Genomic DNA, 19,527 nt, shown 5'->3' on the forward strand with positions numbered 1-19,527 from the left:
AAGAGAAATAAGTAAGAACTTTGTTAAGTAGAAGAATATTTATGAAGCAGAAACAAAATGTATACCGGAATACCCTTGACTTGCACAAAAGTCAGCTCAAACCACTACAAGTAGCAGGTGTGATACCTAGAAATGACTGCATTGTGTCAAGATACATGAAATAGCTCAGAAAAATGTCATATTGCTGGTTTTTATTTCCTAAAAGTAACTATTTTCAAAAGTTGATAATTTTTTTTGGCAGGAATTATGATGTGAAAACATCATCTGTAAAAATATTTATTTTTATTATTTATATTTTAATGTATTTTATTAATTTTTATTATTTTATTTAAAAAAACAATATAATCTCAAAATCATATTTTACACAAGAGGTTTATGATGGAAATCAAAATAATTTATATCACATCTGGAAACTGTTATCAATAACAGAGAATGAATAAATTTTTCAACTCTGATGGGTCCAAAAACTTCAGTACATTATGATGTGTCTGCTCCCCTGAGTCCATCACTCTCTCTAGCAAAGTAAACAGGATTTTGCATTTTTGAATATTTAAGAAAGTTACTTTTCAGTCTTCCATTTCTACATGAAGTCCCCATTGTTCCTTGAACTGCAAGAGATACATTCCCTGGTCCTCTGATGATTCACCAGATACCTCTTTCTTATACAGTCTGCACAAAATTCCCTCTTTGTCAGGATCATCATACTTGAATACTCCTTCACACTCCTGATTTTCAGCACGGGGCAAAGTAGGAATATACAGTCTTCCATTGTCAGGATCCCAATCAACCAATATGGTCTGTTCACCTTCTTTATCTGTGAGGCCCTGTGTGATTTTTTCCAGCTGACGATATGATGTCTGCCCAGATTTTTCAGTATCCAGGACAAAGCTGATATGGGTCTCACATGGCAATTCATCTGCTACATCAACCATCTTCAACTCAAGTTTCTCTGTCTTCTGTCCCAAACAAAGATCGGCTACACTCACCTCTAGTTTAGGAGAATATGGCTGTCCTATTTCCATATCAACCAAGTCTCCCCAAGTGATCTGTAGCTCACAGATCTGTCCCCTGGGGGCAGAAAACTTCTCTTCTATTTTCAGAGGACAAAACTCTTCAGCCCTTACGTCATGTTCATACTCTACGACCCCTTCATTTTTCTTTCCCAAAGTGTTCCGTGTTCCAGACTGGCCGTAAGATGTCCAGTTTCCAGTTTGGCCCCTTTCCACTAAAATATCTTCTTTGTGTGAAATCTCATCGTGTGAAATCTCCTCATGTGAAATATCAAGCAAGTGTTTTGTTTCCGGCACTTCCTTAGAAGGAAAATCCTTCCCTTCACTGCCGTTGTAAACAGTGTAGTAGTGGGGACTTTTTCTTTCTGATAGATGACTGGATTCCTTACAGTCATCCCCATTAACAGTGATAAGATTAAGCACTATTTTTTCGCTTGGTATGAAAACCCTTTCCTTGCATTTGTCAGTGTACTGCCATACCTAGAAAGTAAGAAATATTTTGAGTGAAGCGTAATAAAAATACCATCTTGCTGCTTCTTATACCATCAGATGTTTTTAAAATATAAGGCTAGGTTAGACTTTATTAGGAGGTTATTTCAATTTAGAGAAGAAAAAGGTTCATTATATAAATATTCATGAGTGTCAATATGCTCCCCTTTTTTTATTCTGTCCAAAGTAAAATTGTATTATAATCGGTTCTAATACCCCTTTTCTCATCTTTCCCATGTCAAAATAATGGTTAGAACAATTCTGTCAAATACTGGTTTTGTCTCCACCAACATAAACTCAAGTGACTTTAGAGAAAATATCGGAGTTGTCCTTGGATCAAAGGTTACTGAATCTATTCTACTCTTTTTAACCAGTGCAGAGAAAATGCAGTCAAAACCAGTTTTCACAGGCAGAGTCAGGTAACATGTTAAGGTATAGCTTGCAGAGAATAAAATAATACCAGGTTTCCTTTCAGAGAGGAAGCTATGCATCAAGGTGAAGCGCTGGGTATGGAGTCTACATTGTGCAATCTGCCACAGGCTGCTTTTGTGACTCTGTGAGAAATCATCTACTTTTACTAAACAGGAATCTTTCCGAAATGAGTAATATTTTTAACAGGAATAAATAGTGTGTGGGCAGTCACTAAAGTGAAGTGCAATAGGAAAAAAACCCAGAAGCTGCATTTGAGTGCTTTCAAGCTTGAATGGAAGACTAAGACCACTAATCGATGTACCAGGTAATCTGAAAGGTTCTGCAGGTCAGAAGTGCTGGGTCAAAACAAACTGCTTATTCCACCTCCACCTGATCACACAGGGTGCTCATGTGGAATGGTCTGTAGGCTGGGAAAGATGGAAAGCATCATTAAAACATGATGTTTATATTCATTTTTTACTGTAATGGTGGAGGTAGGGTAGTTGAACCTAGGTATCTTTGAAGGCCTCTACCAACCCAAACTACTCTGTGGTTCCCAGGTTTTGTAATAAAGCCAGTGCCTTGTCAAGTGCAGGAGGTGTCTCTGTGCACGTCTGAACATGCTGCAACACCACTCTACTCCTTCTAAGCCATTCTGAATCCACAGTCTGTCTGTGAAGATTTCTCCTGTCACTTCTGTGCTGCTCTAAATTTCTTCAGACAGGTCAGCATGTTGAAACTAACTCTCTTGTATCTCCCATCCCACAATGTCATGCAGATTGGATTAACATCAAAATGTTAATCCAATTCATTACTGTAATTGCATGCTTATGGTTGAGCAACTTGTTTAAAGATAGCCGTGAGAAAGCTCTGCTCAGCTCATGAGCTGGAAACCAGTAACATTTCATAGACTTCATGTGTTTTCTCTAAAAATTAACAAACTCTGCAGCACTAAGAAATTTGCAAACATTTTTTGCAAAAGTGTTTTTGGGCTGTTTAAATAACAGAATGTGTTTGTTCATACATTTTTGGGTGTTAGGAAATAGTATGGTATTTGAAAATATTACTGAAATCCAGATTGAATTATCTGTATGGTTTGTGTGTTTAGTCCTTCACAATCACAAATAGGTGGTAAAATCTGGCATTACCCAGCAATAGTCCAAGAGAACATCACGAGGTTTCTGTACTGCTTAATGGTCTTCCCTTCCTGTTTCTGAATTCAACAAATTAATAACTTTTTTCCAACTAAATTTCTACAGTGCTTCATCTAAGATACATTAACTGAGTTCTGACTTCCTAACAGAGCTTGCCTCAGTGCACCTCAGACCTTAAGGTTCCAAACTCTTCCCAAACCAACAGCTCTGTTCTGATCCTTCTTACCTCTAGCTGTCTTTTCAGATCTGGTCATCTTTTTAGACAAAGTTGCTAACTTGAGTAATTATTCTCTTTTTCTTGCATTTAATAACCCTCAATGTAGTTTTCTTTCCTTGATCCCAGTGGCAACTAGAGCTTTTATTTGGAGCTAGCTGTGGTTTCCTCCAAACCTGCTCAAAAATCCCAGAAAATGCCCAGATGTGCTGTGACTGCCAAGGTTGGCAGTGACCTCCTGCAAGAGAAAAGACTTACCAAATTTGTTGGATGTTTTTGTTTGTGGACATGAATATACTTGTGCACACAATAGCATGTCACTGAAATAAAAAAGACAGCTAGGATGGTAGGCAGAACATATCCAAATATGATTCTTATAGTCTCAGCTTTTGTTTTATCTGTTAACAAAAGAAAAGTTTTCATTGTAACAAACAACTTTTTAATGCATTCAGATAGTAACATGTGCGTTTACCATATTGCTTTTTGGATACAGAATGCAAATGTGCTAGATAAACAAGGAACTTGCAGGAAATAGATAAATAAATAAAATACATTTGAGCTACAATTTTTATTATTGTCTAAATCATAAATTAAATTCTGAAATGAAGTAACAACCTCTCCCTTAGGCTCTCCTGTTGCTAACTTCAGACTGACCCAACTCTGCCTTTCCCAAACTCATTCGAGGAGAGAAAAAAAAACATTCTCTGCACACTAAGACTCAAAAAATGCAGCTACTCTTCTTCAGAAGTACTGATGTACCTTCCTGTCAATAGTTCCCAGCTATGCTTTTTTTAAAGGCAAAGATTTTTTCATTGTTACAAATGCACGGAGAAGGGAGAAACCATGCTAATTTTCACTCTCAAAATGGATACATAAAAAATTCACAAATTCAATCACTATGTTTTTTTCTAACTCACCTCTTTTTTTTGTTTGTGGGGTTTTTTTTGTGTTTTGTTTTGTTTTTGTTTTGTTTTGTTTTTTGTAATTTGCCAGCTTGCACATACCTTTCAAAGTAGCAATGCAGTATTCTTTGGAAAAGCCACTGTCCAAAATTGGTGTGGTGACATGTATCTGTGCGCTGACACAATATGCTGTTTCGGGTTCTAACCAGGGCACAACCAGGGTGTGGTTGCTGATGGAGAAGAACCACTGGAAAACATAAAAAGAAGATTTTTTGCCCTGTTTTAACTCCTCAGCTACAGGAAGGTCACACGCACACGCGTTTTCTGGTAAGGATAATGATAGAGTGGGAGCTGCCAGCTGCATCCTTTTTTTCCAAATGCAATGAACATTCAAGTTACTTAGAAGGTCACATCCTCTCTGAGTATTTTCTCTTCCAATCAAACATTCTTCTGTCACTACTGAAAAATTTCATGCTTCATATGAAGCAGAACTATGTGCCACTACTAGCCCACATTCTCATGCTGATGTTGCAATAGAGCCAAAGCATCACTCCAGCCCTGTCCTGCTGCATAAACCAATGAAAAGCATGTGATACAGTACCACAAAATCCTTCAACTGGGATATTCTGGTAAAGATAGAAGCCTTAGCATAACAGGTCTTACTTAGACCTTGGAGTCCAAAGAAAAAGATATGCTATATGTCCTGCATCTTTATGAAAAAAAAAAACACACCACCAAACCAAACCAAACCAAACAAAAACAAACAACCCCCCCCAAACAAACAAACAAACAAAAAATCCCAACACAACCAAACAAAACCAACCAAAACACTCAACCATTTTTGTCTACCTCTAATTGCTAATCTTGGTATTTTTATATCCCTTTTGACAGAAGGTGTAAAATTTCTGTCTTTTCGGGAAATTCAGAGATTTGCCATACATAGGTTTTGCCTGAAGGATGGGAACAGATGAATGTTTTTGTAGTTGATCACTGAACTCTTCCTCATCTACTGTGTTTATGCTGGGAACCATTACTTGCTAATGAAATGTAAACCTCCATAAGCAAATGAAGTTTTCATATGTGGTGACAGAGGATGTGCTTTGTCATGATGTATTTTGAGTACTGCCAGTAGACTGAGTGGCTGTGGAGTGTCTTACAATCTTATAATTCCTATAAGGCTATGAGTCATATTTCAATCCTTGCTGTTACAGACAAAGTGCATTTCAAGAAGCACAAAGCATACATTTAATTTGAGCATTTCTAGAACCTTGTCAAAGCTTACCCGCTTCTTTGTTTTTTTGTTAAGGACAGACACGTTATATTGCAGGCCAGGATACACTTGAAGCAGGGATATGGATTCTTCCTCAGGACTTCTTTTCCACTTCTCAGGAACAGTCAGAATGATTGAAATAGATTTGTCAGTAGAAGATACACTTACCATGGGTGGATCAATTTTAGCTGGAAAAATGAACATGGACAAAAAAGCAGTCAAATTCAGCAGAGGCACACTGACCTGTTTTTTAAAGGCGATAATTTTTTGCAGTGTTTGGGGGAGTCTAAGTAGGGCTTTAAACAATTTATTTAAATCAGTAGAAAATGATTTGATCTGGTGACTAAACAGGATCTTTACAGGGAGAAGGTGAACATTGACTTGGAATTTTGCCTAGGAACTCCTGGGACTTCACAGGATAAATAACCTTGAAACTCAATTTGCTAAAACAAGCTAAATTACCATCATGTTCTCAGATTATCTGGCACAGATAAGAAATACTGGGCTCTAGAGTACGATCACTGCTTGGCTTAATAAAACATTTTCAAAATGAGAGTTCTTTATACTCTGGATGTTCCAAGGCTTTTATTTGCCTTTGCCATAACGTGACAGAGTATTCAGTCTATATAGGACTATATATAACCCATAAATCCAAATTCCAATTTGATTATTCCAATTACTTCTACCAAAAGCATGAATGTGAAACAACTACAAAAGAAGTAACTTCATGTTAAAATTAAAATATCATGTGCTATAAAGGCACATGTAGTCTGAGCGCACAATATTAGTCAAGGCCACTGAACATCTGGTTGTGTGCTTAGCTTTCCTTACTGTCTGTAAGAGGGTTGAATCGTGTTGTCTCCACCCAGTCAGAGAACATCCCATTTAGGAAGGCTTTAACACTTGCGTAGTATTGTTCTTCGTAGTCAGAGGTCTCACTGGAGAGGTCACACCATGTTCTGTTTATATTCCTGCAGTCTAGCTTTCTAATCCATTTGCCAACACCGTACCTATATTGAAAAAGAAAGAGAAAGGAGCTGTACAAAAGCTATTGCCATTATATTAGTCAACTGATAAAATAATTTTCTGTGCTGTATTATGGCTGATAAAACAGCTTGCTTGTTTAGCAGAAATCTGCAACTTCAAGGAATTCCCAACTTCAGCAGAGATGAAGCACAAGACTTCTGCAAGTTTTTAATGAAAAATAAATGAAGGGTAGTCCCTATCCAGAAGTGGCCAGTTGGAACTAACTGGGATGTTACTGATAGCAATCTAAGTCAAGTTTTGCTTGCATAGACCAGAGATCTCTCAACTTCAATCACCATTGCTGTAGTTTAAACTCTAGACACACAATATCAGAATCAGGATAACTAGAGACAATGAGTTCTCCCAGAATGGTCAGTCACTCATCCTCATGTACGGACAGAGATGATGCTCAGGTTTCCAAGATGAGTGAGAGGAGACTACTCATTCCTGGCTGTGGCTTCTTTTTCTAGTTTAAAAGAAAGACTCCATTGCAATACAATGAACTTCAAAATCGTTCTAGCTGAAAAAGTAGCATAAATCTGCTACCAGCAACGCCTTGGTACTGAACAGCTCTTATACACTAGTAGAACAAATCAAGATTTCCTTGGAAAATTCCTGTTTGGATTTGCTCAGAAGCTCCTGCTCCTCAAATTCACAGTATTGAGAATTCCTCTTTGGCTGCTAATTAGTAAGGGCATGTGGCAGCTTCTGCATGATTGCAGGATTGGATCATTCACCATAGTTTTCCACCTATCACACCTCCCCTAGGTAGGTAGAGGCACATGTGCATATTTTTGTATTCAGCCACACCTATGGCTACAGACTTTTCTGTGGACCAGCTGGCCCTGCAGAGTCAGTGTAGCCAGCACTCTCTGAACATTTTACTTCCTACACAATTATCATTCATTCCATAATTGCTGAGCACTCTCCCCCTATCCAGGTGGTGGACGGTGTCACTCCTGTTACCAGAGAGGGCAAGATTTTAGCAAAAGAGGTTGTAGTCCATTTCCATTTAAATGTGTACAGAAGATTCATATGGACAGATGCCAATCCACAGCACAACCCTTCTTCATCCCTCTGTCTCACTTTTCCAGGAATGCCTCTGAAAGCTTCTGTAGTATTAGAATGTTGCATCCTACACTTATTTCATAGGAAGAATGTCTCCTTACACATTTTTTAACTGGATGTAAGTAAATAGTTGCAGAAGGAAAAAAATAAAACCCACACTGCTTGAGTCTAGCACACATTTTAGTTCTTTCTTTATATCAGCCCTATCTTGCATAGTGGTTTAAAATTCATTATTTAAAATGCTAAAATAAAAGTCAGTGAGAGATAAAATAAACAAGCCAACTTACACTGAATACTTCACCCTGTAGAGCACTCCATTGCCTGTGCCTTCTGGTGCTGACCAGTGAAGGACATTCTTCATGTTTATAGATTCAAAACGGACATTCCTAGGGTTGAGCAAAGAACAATACAACTCTCCTGAGAAGTAAAATGAGAAAGGAACAACATGCACTAAGAATCTGCAAATACATATGCTTTCAAGTTATATTTAAATAAGCCATAAAATTCTACCTTTAACGTTCAAAGTTAGAAGTGTCCCTAGCCAGTGCAGTCCTAAATTCCATCTGTATAATTGTATTTTTTTGCCAGCAAAAATTTCTTTCCCATTTCTATGCCCACTGGCATGGAAATATACAGGGACTGAAAGCTAAAGCTAGAAAAACTTGGCCTAGAAGAGACACACGTTTTCAAAATTGCAAATGCATTTGAATATCAGAACACTTTAACACTGAAAATTGTAAAAATATCCTTAATACTTCATTAGAATCTTCTTGTAGCTGAGAGGATTTTTAAAGGTCAAACCAGGTATTTTTAAAAAAGGCACATGCAGTGCACTGCAGATACAGCTTTACAAACTGAAGTATGACTTTGCATTAGAGAATCAGACTGGATTATCACAAAAGCCCCAGGGTCATTTGACCATCCCTGCTGATTCTCCAGAAAGTCAAATACAAACATCTATTTTAGGTCACTCATCTAAATTGCTGTTTGTTGCACCAGCTTTTGAAATTAACAAACAAGCAAGTCTGGGTCTCTTAACAACTCAGTTTCACATCTTTCTAATTCCCATTCCTAATCTAATAAATGCAATGGAGATGCTCACATTGCTAAATTGCTTGCAAAACGGAGCCTGTGGGCCCATGGGAGGAATCCCAAGTTCAAAGTTGTGTCTAAAGCCCCAGCACATCCAGTGAAGTGCCCACGGGAGCAGCTCTGAAGTTGGCACTGCTGGAAAGGAGCTTGCCATTGCAAGTAGCCATAAGAGCACAGCAAAGAAAAGAAGTGACTGTAGTTTTTCAGGAGTTTTAAAAACCCTTTAACCCCTTCCTCCGGGGATGCAATTCTAGTTCTTAAGATAACAAAAAGAGGAAAAGAAAGAGGGAAATAAAATGTATCAACAAAGAGTAGGAACCTGTCTGAACAAATAGTTCTTGACCTCTTACTTCTGTAAGTGGACCTTAAGGCTTTCTTGTAGCATAGTTCACTGTTACTAGAGTAATAGTGTTCATCCTCCTGTATATGTAACATGTAGTTGCTTTTGTAAACAAAAGTCAGCACCATTTGCCTGATTAACTTGTAGACATAGCTGTCTTTGAGCCAAAAGTAAAAGCTTTTCTCTTCAGTACATTTATTAAAACAATTACCTTGCAGTTCTGTAGAGACCAATTACTTTAAACTGTCTCAGTGCAGACTCTGAGTTCTCCAAGCCTCTAGCTGCTACTGTTCAAAACAACCTCCTTGTTGTATACCTTGCAGGTATATGCCTGCATCTATATTTTCAGATCACAAAACTGTTTATGTATGGTATTTCTAATGTTGCTCTCTTTTATCTCTAGCACTTCCATAGTGTTCAGTGGCTTTCATTTTCTCTAGTCAGAAGAAGTTTTGTCAGGTACAGTCCTTAGGGCAAGCTTATTTATTTACAAAAAGTATGTAGAAAGTCCTATTTCTTTGACACTTTGACACAGAAATGTCCTATGACAGTCAGCTTCTAAGAGCTCAAACTATAGGCTCAGTTATAATGCAATAAAAAAAGTTTCAGGACACTCTTTAAAATTTTTAAAATGTGTACTACTTGTCAGGCTAATCCACAGTCACCAAACTGAACTGACTGGAAGCAGCCAGCTCATCATAGACAAGGGAAACTGCTTCAATTGGTTCTCTGAAGACTTTCTGTTCACCTGTACCTATCCACATTTGTCCACCCTTATATAAAAAGCATTTATATTCTTCAAGAACATTTTAAAGTGGCATTTGTCTGTTACATTAAAAATATTTTTAAACTAGTAACACGTAAAGGTAGCACTTTGACTCTTTTTTTTTTTTTCCTCTCCTCCCGCTGTGGTTTCTGCTGTGGTAAATGAAGTTTCAAAACAGAAACACTGACTGCAGCAGAGGAGCCAATCTCAGTACACAGAAGCCGCAGACTCTATCTTTACAAGATCTAAAGCATTACAACATTGCTGGTGTGCTCCCACCTACCCCCAGCTCAGTGAGATTTGGAAGGCAGAGGGACAGAGACTGTTAACTTTCCGTGAGCTGCAAAAGCAGAATTTGGTTTCTGTTTCTCATCTTGTCCCTTCACTAAAGGCTTCTGTTTGCCCCTACAACAAATCATGCAAGTTAGTTATGCCTCAGTTCTGAATATTTAACACAAGAATAAAACTACCACGCTCCCTATTCCTCCAGGAAGAGGTAAGAATGAACTCCATCATGTCTATTTGATGATTGATAAAATCAGGGGACGTGTAGAAAATAGATTGTACATAGAGCTTGTATGCTCCATGGTTATCAGTCAGGAGAGGACTCAAGTATGTGCATCAGCTGCTTATTTCAGCATCTTTTCTTTAAACATACTAATTTCAGCATCTTGTCTTTAAAAACAATATATCCAGTTATATTCTGATTTTATTTCCATTAATTGGGATTAATGGCATGGGTATCACTAAGGGTATTTTCAGTTGGTGCTGGTCTAAGAGCAGAAATCAGTCATACATGTTGCTTTGCTAGGTTTAGTCTGCCTCATCGGTAGCCTGCAATGGCTGTCATCACTTTCCGATATAAAAGGGCCACTTTATTTATTTATTGCGTGGTAAAAACTGGAATTCTTATTACTGTCTTTGGAAAGGCTGTAAATCAAACCTTGAGTAATATCTTTCCTTACGTCTTCACGACTGACACCTGGACTGGAAATAAAGTAATAATATGGGCTCGCAAACTTAATCACCACAACTAACAGGCAACTCCTGATCTTAGAATAAGCTGTTGTAAGACTCTCCAAAGCAGACATGACTTAGCCTGGAAACACCTTTACACATGAGTGAAAAACCCCATTGACGTCAGCGAGACTATTCACATGAGTAAAAGACTGCATGGCAGGTGCTTCATCTTCACTTTATGAAAGCGCCTGCTGGGTTTCAAAACCTGGTCCGCTTTAGTCACACAAGCCCCCTGACAGGTATATGCCTTTCTCAAGTCAGTACTCTTCAAAGCTCAGTTTTGGTTACAGTTGCATCTATCTATCGATACACGTGCATACTCAATGATCCTTCTGGGTCCCTTCCAACTTGGAAGATTCTGTGATTTATACAAACACAAGTATAAACGCACACAGTTTCCATGTTACAACCATTATCCATTCAGTGCACCTGCTTTTTACCTGCTGGGAGGCCCTGCTGCCTGTCTCAGTGACAAACAGCTGTGTTTAATGTCAGCGCCACAGAACAAATACAATTGCAACTACCCATGTCCTCTTGCTCCAACCAGATTCATTAGCTTTGCACTTGAATTGGGTAACCCAGCAGCTGCAAAGCATAAAAATACACAAATACATAAAAGCATAGCTATTTTTTCTGTACACTGGCTAAAGTTCCTGGGTGGTGAGAAGGCAGAAGATCCACTGAAAGTTGACCTATTGGCATCAAAGTGCCTTCTGTGTGAGTGCCGTTGTTGACTGTACCTTGCTCAAGCAGTGATCATCTGCTGTACTTTACAATGGCAAAGCACAAAGGTGCTAACACCAAATCATCCAGTAAAACATAGCAACAAAGAAGGTCACGGGACTCTCTAGACAACTGTAAGATATAATTTAAGACAGTGAGAAATGTGGAGAGCATTAAAACAGAAAGGCAAGCCTTACTGCAACAGGTTTTCCCTCTAGTCACAGCACTAAAACATAAGGTCTCCTCCCCTACAGTTGTACCAGAATTCGAAAGGGGAACCACTTTTCTGACAACAACAGGCTTTGTCGTCAATTACTTCAATTACTGTTGTATTTTCCCTTAAGAAAGGAGCACCTCTGATGGAAGCACCTTTGTGCTGGGCACCAAATTTGTGAGTAGTGTTGCAAGCACACCCCGTGCCTCATCATCTACAGCCACTTCAAGGTCATGGATCAAACCCACACTTACACATCTCAGAGAGGACAACGTCTCAGACTGGCTGAATCCCTGATTTACCTTTTCCCACTGGTAGCTTAGACCCACCAGTGAAGCATCTAGCAAATTAGGAGCAATCTAGGATACACTGCTTCTGGCAATGAATGCTGTAAACCACTGCTTTTTCTTTAGTCTTTCTTTTCAGCTTTGTGTGACTTCCACCAAGCTCCTACGACATTTTGCTTGCTTCTTCTATGATGTTGCTCTTTGTTTTTCAAGGCATTTTTGCTTTTTTCTTTCTCCAGCTCATCTGTTTTGATGGTTATGTTGTTCTCAGTGAAAAACAGTCCCTCAAACACATGCCTAAGCATGACATAAAAATAAAAATGGTCATACTCAATGCAAGTGTCCATTTAGCATCATGTTCAGTGGCACTTGTGAGCAGACGGTTGGGGTTGTCTTTTTTGGCTCATCTCCAGCCTCAAGCAAGTCAGTGCTGGCCATGAAGGAATGCGGGGGAGTATAACATGTAGTAAACAGGGGCACTGAGCCAAAATTGGAGAATGTAAATTACATAGAAGAAGGAAAACCCAGCAAAGCCAGGAATACATTTTAGCAAACGTATTACTTATAATCTTAGCAACAATGTAAATAATTGAGTTAACTTTTTAAAAATCAAGTGAGCTTGATAGCTTTTCTCTGTGCTGATTCTTTTTGACTCAGGTTCAGCAGTCTGGGTATCTGCTGTAAGGGTAAGAAAGAGGAGGAGAGGCGTGTAGAGCCATTACAGCTCAACGGCCTTTCTCCGGGTGGGTTGCTGGAGCTCTGGTGTTGCCTGGTATGAAGTCAGGCTAGCGAAACCCTTTGACTTAAGCAGCACTGGTGGGAATGTGGGGAGGAGGACGGACGTGATTTCCTGTTTGAGTCGTAACACTACTCAAGAGCTAACCACAAAGCACACTCTTGCCCTCCCAGAACAGGAGCCCGTCGCTCCTGTCACAGCCTGTTCAGAAGGGGCACAAGGAGAAGAAAGACTACATGAAAAGCAGGTGGTGGAACAGATGGAAAAGCATGAGAAAAAAGGTAGGGGTGGGTGGGGGAAGGATGAGACTGGGCATGTGGGGGTTGTTTTTCAAGAAAGAGGCAGACTGCCATTGGAAACAGGTGAACCTCAGGAGGTCATTTGGTGAAAGACTGCAAGTGGAAATACAGCCTGAAGAATGGGAGATGCAAAAGTGGGACTGAAGCTGTGGCTTGCCCTGACATGCTCTCCTCCTTCATATGAAGCCTTGCCTTTATTTATCCAAACCTCTTCCTAATTTATAGAAATGCCTCTGCAAAAAATATTGGTCAAAGAACATTGTGGACCTAGTCCAGAAATACCCAACTCCAGAGACGAGGAGAAAATGTTCCCAGTCCATTGAAGGCTCAATGAGAGACAGCTGAAGAGGGCCATGGCAGCTAACATCCCTTCCTTTTTACTAACTCGTATGACAGAAAAAAAATAAACTGAATTTTCTTCCCACTGTGTTGAAGGTTTGCAAGTGCAAGAGTAAAGCTCACACTACATAGTCATGCCCTGCTACAAACACTTTCCTTGACACACTGCAGCAGGCAGAAGTTGTCATGGGTATGTTTTCCGTTAATTTTGCGTGGCCACTACTGCCTGAAACAAGCAAACAAGGTGAGTGAAATTCAAGGTGTTCTTGTCTAAAATTAGTCACAATGCCTTCTAGGCTTTTAGAGTTGTAATCTGTTGGAGGTGTTTTGGGCTTCATGGTTTCATTTTTGTTGTGTTGTTTGGTGTTTGTGTTTGTTGTTTTTGGTTTGTTTTTTTTTTTTTTTTTTTAATTGAATGAGGTTTTGTTAAGTCTGGAATGCAAAAACATTTTTTTGTCAAAAATTAATTATTTTAAAAGCCCAGTGGTGACATAATGCTATGACATGATAGCTGTGTTTTAGAACAGATATTTTGAAGTTATACAAAATGCTAAAAATAGCCTGACTGTCCAGCATTTAACGTTGAGGATTTCCTTTTCTCTCTAGAATATGATTAGCATTACCAATTTGTTACTGCTTAGATCAACCACAACCCAACAAATAAAAAAATGAAACCCTAATTAGAATACCTCTATCATCTTATGTTTGTTTTTCAAAATGTCCAAGACTTACAGTTAACCTTTCTGTTTGAAATATTGTAAAAATTATGCTCTGTGACAGTTATCAGCCCAATCCTCATACACCTCTAATCCGTCCATACGTAAAAGATCTATTTTTTTTACATATAAACTGAGGAAAAATTAGGTTTGGATTTCATGATTCAGTGCTGACTAATAACCATTAGGCAACAACAGTCCAGTTGGAACTAATAGCATCATATTTATTGCCTAATCAGTGTTGCTCCTGAATATGACCTACTGATGGCTAGAGAGGGTACTTTGCTCTTCTTGGTGTCAAGACTATTTCAGTTAGCGAAATCCATGATTCTGAATCCACATTTTTCCATTGGACAGGAGACTGAGTGTAATGTCAGTGGAGAATGAGCACTTGCCTTCATATCTGAGGGAAAGGCAATCCTCAGAAGATGCATCCGAGATCTAAGAGGAAAGACCAACACTCCCAGGAAGCTGTCACTGAGGTTCAAGGGAGCAGTCAACACACTTTGATGATATCAGGAGAAGCATGATCATCACCTGGGATAGCAGAGAAGCTACCTTTCAAGTAATTTAGGTTGATTTAAACTTGGAAAGCTGAACAGGTCTACTTCTGTGCCTGTCTGCTACCTTTTTACAGTGGTGAAAAGCTCTGTCAGCAATTGCACGTGCTTGAGCCTTCTCAGGGCACAGTCAGGTTTCAATGCCTCTGAGCCACATCCTGTATACTATTACTATACCTAAGAGCAGAATATTGATGTACTTTCAGAGAACACAAGGAAAGCCGTGAGAAGCGAAGTCTTTTGCAAACCAGACGCAATAATAAATATTACCTCAATTGCTCCCTCCAACCTTTAAGAAAGCAGAAGGAAATGGATTAACCCCTTTCACTTAAGAGCTATAACACCCACTCGTGTGCTCTTATGCATGGAGTGTGATTAAGTTCAAATACATAAATCTTGGTAACAGCATGTCAGATCCTTTCACCACCTGAAGCAATATTCTTCTTCTTTGTCTTCTGTTTGGACACCTTCCTTTTTCCCATTACAGAAGATGAAGTGGAAAATGGAAGGCTGAAAAATAACTAATCTATCAGGTGAGATTTAACTAAAGGTGCTGGGATATAAAGAAGGTAAGAAGAGACTTCAGTCTTCCTCCCGTTCATTCACTGAGCTTAAAATACTCTTGCAGTAGCCAGATAAATAAGAAAACTCATCTATTTTCCATGACAAAGAAATATAATTAATTTAATATCTTCAATTATAAACTATTCCATACCCCCAGTCCTACAAATTATTTCCTTTTTTTTTTTTTTTCTGATTTACTAGTTTTACTGTACTGTTTTCAAAATAGGGTGAACAGTGGATAAAACCCTGCACGTTGCTGGCACACCAAGTACAAAGCACAAACAGTGCTGTATGTCATTTAAACACAGCTCTCCAGTAAAATCTCGTTTTTATTTAGAGCTTCCAGAATTCAGGCTCTTATAAAAGTAAGCTTTTTAAAATATGGAAGCTCTTGTTTAGCTCATAAAGGGTGGCTTTTCTCTCTTAATCTTGTAGTTGTAGATAATGAACACCACTTCTTGGAGAGAAATCAATCAGCAGAAATCAATCTGTACAAGCCACAACTACAAAACCAAACATAAACAGGAACCACACAAACAACCTGAGTAATCCTAACCATTTGCTTCTCTTGGAATTAAGACTATAAAGGCCACTAGACAACAACAGCCGCAGAAGGGCATGGTTATCAGCTACAATAGTGAATCTGAGTGTTTGTGTAGAGAACTGCAGTGCACATCTAACTTTTGGACTTTAATCACAAATCCCAGCAATGCTGGAAGTTTCTCTATAGAATCAATTGCCTCCTCTAATCATTTCCATTTCTAATTAACAGTCAATGAGAATGTGCCAAGTGGAGGAAATCATAAGCAAAGGCCCAGCACTAGGGCAAAGATCACAGTCTTGTCCAAAACAGCCTGGCATGAGATTGGAAGCTGGAGATGAGAAGATAAGGATGAGCCTTTTGACTATATGAACATTACACTCCTTCTTATACTGCAGTTCTCCTTATGCCAGTATTCTTTTTTTTTTACACTTTTTCTATTTTACACTTATTCTTCTTTCCTTCACACTGTCAGAGAGCAAGGAAGTATGTAAAACACAAAGCTCAACCCTCCTATTAACTTCCACTCAGTACTGAAGCTTAATGACTTCTCTGGTAAACAAGAAGACAGTTGTCTGTGAGTTCTTACTGCATTTGGGTAATGTACAACCACCACTTGAAGTGCAATCTATTAACTCCACACAGACATCCCAGAATATATCTATGGGGCAATTAGCTTATTTATTACATGCACACTGCATGCCTCATATATGAAATAGTATGATGCTTCAGTACACCATTTAATACTTTATTAGTTACTGGCTGTGCCTACACAACAGACCAGACTCTTCTCAGTTCCAAAATGTACCTTAAATGACCTTGGGTCAACATCAAAACATCTCCCCACAGCTCACCTTGGAGCCAAGCATTTCACTCCTGTTAGTCACAAATTATGACTGCTGCTCAAAGACCGTGTATTCATGGAGGAATAAAAGTGGTTGTTCAGGCTTTGTTTCTATCAAAATAAGCTGCTCAAGTTGCTTGAGTTGTCCCAGTGTTTCAGGTGAAGGAATTACAAACAGCAGTCTCACCCCTCCTCTCTAATTCAGAAGCAACATCCACATAGACACTTCAAGTTTTTAAAGCATGTATGCTGACCTCAGGAAGCCTTCTCAAGTCTTACATGAGAAGGAAAGGAAGTGGATTATTAGCACTGGAATATTGCCTGCCTTTTGGATGGTTTTAACATCAGTGTGGTCCCTGAACTCCAGCTCAATGGCTTTACTGCAAAGTCCATACCATGACCCCTTTTAGCTTTTTATTCTGTATTTCCCAGAACAACATCTTGATAAAAGGGATGTTTAGTACATTTCAGTGCTCTAGTAACTGTGAAAGAAAACACATTGAAATTTGCTTAAAGAGAGGCCTGAAGCTGTTTCTCAAAATGTAGGTCTGTTTATTTTTAAAAATACAGTAAAGTGAAATATGAAAGATAGGTAAATTAAATCAGGGGTGTCAGTGCAGACCAAGCAACTCACACAGCCATCAGTGAACATTAGAAATGGGAAGCTTTTAAGGTCACATAAAAAGAAATGCTGCTGCTATAGAGTTTAGAAAATAACTCGACAAGAGATCCCAAAGGGACAGGTACAGCACAAATCCTGTAAAATGTAAGAATCTGAGTCTATAAGATTCTGCTGTAAAACTGCTTTATATGGCACTTGGGTCCCAGCATAATCTACTTCTATTCCAGCACAAGATCGAACACTCAGATTGCAATACTACAACCGCAGTATTTTCAGGACTGCATCTGCTCACAACTGGTAGTCCAGGCTTCTTCTGTTGGAACAGAATACCCCAAAAGGGACTCCTACCTATAACTTCACTTTGGAGAAAACACATGAGCACTGCCATAACAGTTCAACACTTCATGTACTTTCTTCCATTATTAGCAAAATATTGCTAGGATGAATCAATCTAACATTTAATCTCTCATGCTGAAAAAGATAAAAATGGAAGCCCTAAACTTTCAGTGAAAGGCACAGCTCTCTCTTCCTTGCTGGTATTGCTGACTGTCAATGAACCCCTGAAATTATGTCCAGCTAAAACCTCAGGAGTGTGCAAACAGGTTCCCTTCTGCCTTGAACAACCATTAGACAAAAGCAGCATAACCCCCCTGACATTTTTCTAAACTTTCTTTGGAATTAAAACCAGTAGTAATCACATTTTACAGGTTTTTTAAGGGTAACCAGTTGTACAGATTTTCCACAACACTTGCACTGATGATCAGTGGACTTAAATAAGATGAAAATTATGTGGTCCGTTGCCTAAAAAGAAGCTGGCATTGGTACTTATGAAAGCCACCCAAAATCACTGATGCATATTGGAGTAGTTTGTCAAAAGAGTTAACTGGAACACATGAACCGAATATTTCTGCCAAAACCCCATCCTGACTGTTTTTTTAATCTGTCTCTCAACTGCTCAGCTGGGAATGGCACCTGTCAAGCAGAAAGGAAGATACAAACACCAAAGGTATTTGGGGAATTATCTCAATGGATATAACACAGACCATCTCAAGAGCTCGCTATCAACTTACAGCTGACAGCAAATTAACACAGGGCTCTCTAATTCCAGCATAATTATGGAGAGAAGAAAAAGATGAAGCAACATTACAGAAATACCCAGTCCTTTGCTTCCAGTTGAGTGCCAGAGGCCAGAAACACGAACACCAAATAAAGGCACGGTTGCCTAACACGGACGGCAGCGGCACGCCAGCCCTGCTCCAGCCTCGCCGCCTCCCGGGCTCCGGCCGGCCGCGGGCTGAGGGAACACGGCTCGGCACGGGGGCGCGGTTCCCACTCCCATCCCGGGGAGGGATGCGCATCCCCTCCGTGAAGGCGACAAGCGGGCAGCGGGATGTGCAGCGGCACCTACCTGTGCGCGCCGCGGGGGCCGGCGGCAGGAGCAGCAGCAGGAGGAGCAGGAGCTGCAGCCGGGCCGCCCCCCGGCACGGCGGGCCCGGGACCATCGGGGCACATCTCCCGGACCGGGCGCCACCCGCTCCCCTGCGCCGCTGCCGCGCAGGTGGAAGGAGCCGACGGGCGGGCAGGGCACGGCAGCAGAGATAGGGAGGAGGAGCCGGGCGGGCGGTGCCGTGCCGGGCGGGGGCTGCGATGCCGGGCGGGGGCTGCGATGCCGGGCGAGCGCTGCGCGGAGTTGCCACGGCCCCGTCTTCCCTCCGTGACACTTAAACCGCGGGGTGACTTCTGCTGCACTCCTCGGTGCTTTCACTGATGAGTAACTCTCCCTCGAAGCCACCCTGAGACGTGGGTGGGATATTGTTGCACCTTTTCTTTTCTTTTTTTTTTTTTTTTTTTTTTCCCAGAGAAAGCTGGAGGCCAACGTGCTACATCATTGTGTGTTCAAATATCCGATTTTCCCCACGGCTTTGCATCTTATACTGTGTTTGGACATGGGAAGAGGCTATGGAGTCTACATCCTTGGAAATACTGAAAATCCATCTGGTGACAGAGCTGAACACTCTGTTCCACCCGACCCTGGTTGGAGTATGAGGTCTGCAGAGGTTCATTCCCACCTCAGCATTTCTGGGCTGTGAGAAATAACATGTTTTTGCAGTGAACAGAGCTCTCACTGTGAAGCTGCTCAGTGCAACCAACACCGAAAGCAGAAGGAAGTGAGGGAATTGGACAGGGTGCATGCTGTGCTCATGGGGTCCTATAGACTGAATACTTGGAGAGGCTCTAGCAGGTGAAGGTGCTGTGACAAGATCCTTTCTTGCCAACTGACCTGATTCACTGTCTTCCCACTTTTTGTCCCTTCAAGTTT

The 19,527-nt window shown here is 40.1% G+C and overlaps 1 protein-coding gene across 1 annotated transcript; it reads right to left on the minus strand.

The window, feature by feature from the left end:
* Nucleotides 1–332: 332 nt before the first annotated feature.
* On the minus strand, nucleotides 333–18,707 carry IL20RA (interleukin 20 receptor subunit alpha). The gene is made up of 7 exons (XM_027888026.1): nucleotides 18,616–18,707; nucleotides 7,832–7,961; nucleotides 6,282–6,460; nucleotides 5,463–5,638; nucleotides 4,283–4,427; nucleotides 3,537–3,676; nucleotides 333–1,490 (listed from the first exon to the last, which is right to left on the minus strand). The coding sequence occupies exons 2-7, from the start codon at nucleotides 7,903–7,905 to the stop codon at nucleotides 567–569; spliced, it is 1,638 nt and encodes a 545-aa protein (XP_027743827.1). The 5' UTR covers nucleotides 7,906–7,961; nucleotides 18,616–18,707; the 3' UTR covers nucleotides 333–566.
* Between the last annotated feature and the right edge of the window lie 820 nt (nucleotides 18,708–19,527).

This window comes from Empidonax traillii, unplaced genomic scaffold (genome assembly GCF_003031625.1).
Source record: "Empidonax traillii isolate 1590-97213 ecotype Southwest subspecies unplaced genomic scaffold, ASM303162v1 scaffold229:size1690559, whole genome shotgun sequence".
NCBI classification, from domain to species: Eukaryota; Metazoa; Chordata; class Aves; order Passeriformes; family Tyrannidae; genus Empidonax; species Empidonax traillii.

Excerpts from the sequence above, each read along its gene's own strand:
- IL20RA (XM_027888026.1), bottom strand. The coding sequence starts at position 7,905 with ATGAAGAATGTCCTTCACTGGTCAGCACCAGAAGGCACAGGCAATGGA. Across the intron at positions 6,461-7,831 it reads TACAGGGTGAAGTATTCAGT|GTACGGTGTTGGCAAATGGA; the intron begins GTAAGTTGGCTT and ends TTTTCAATATAG. Across the intron at positions 3,677-4,282 it reads CTGCATTGCTACTTTGAAAG|ATAAAACAAAAGCTGAGACT; the intron begins GTATGTGCAAGC and ends TTTTGTTAACAG.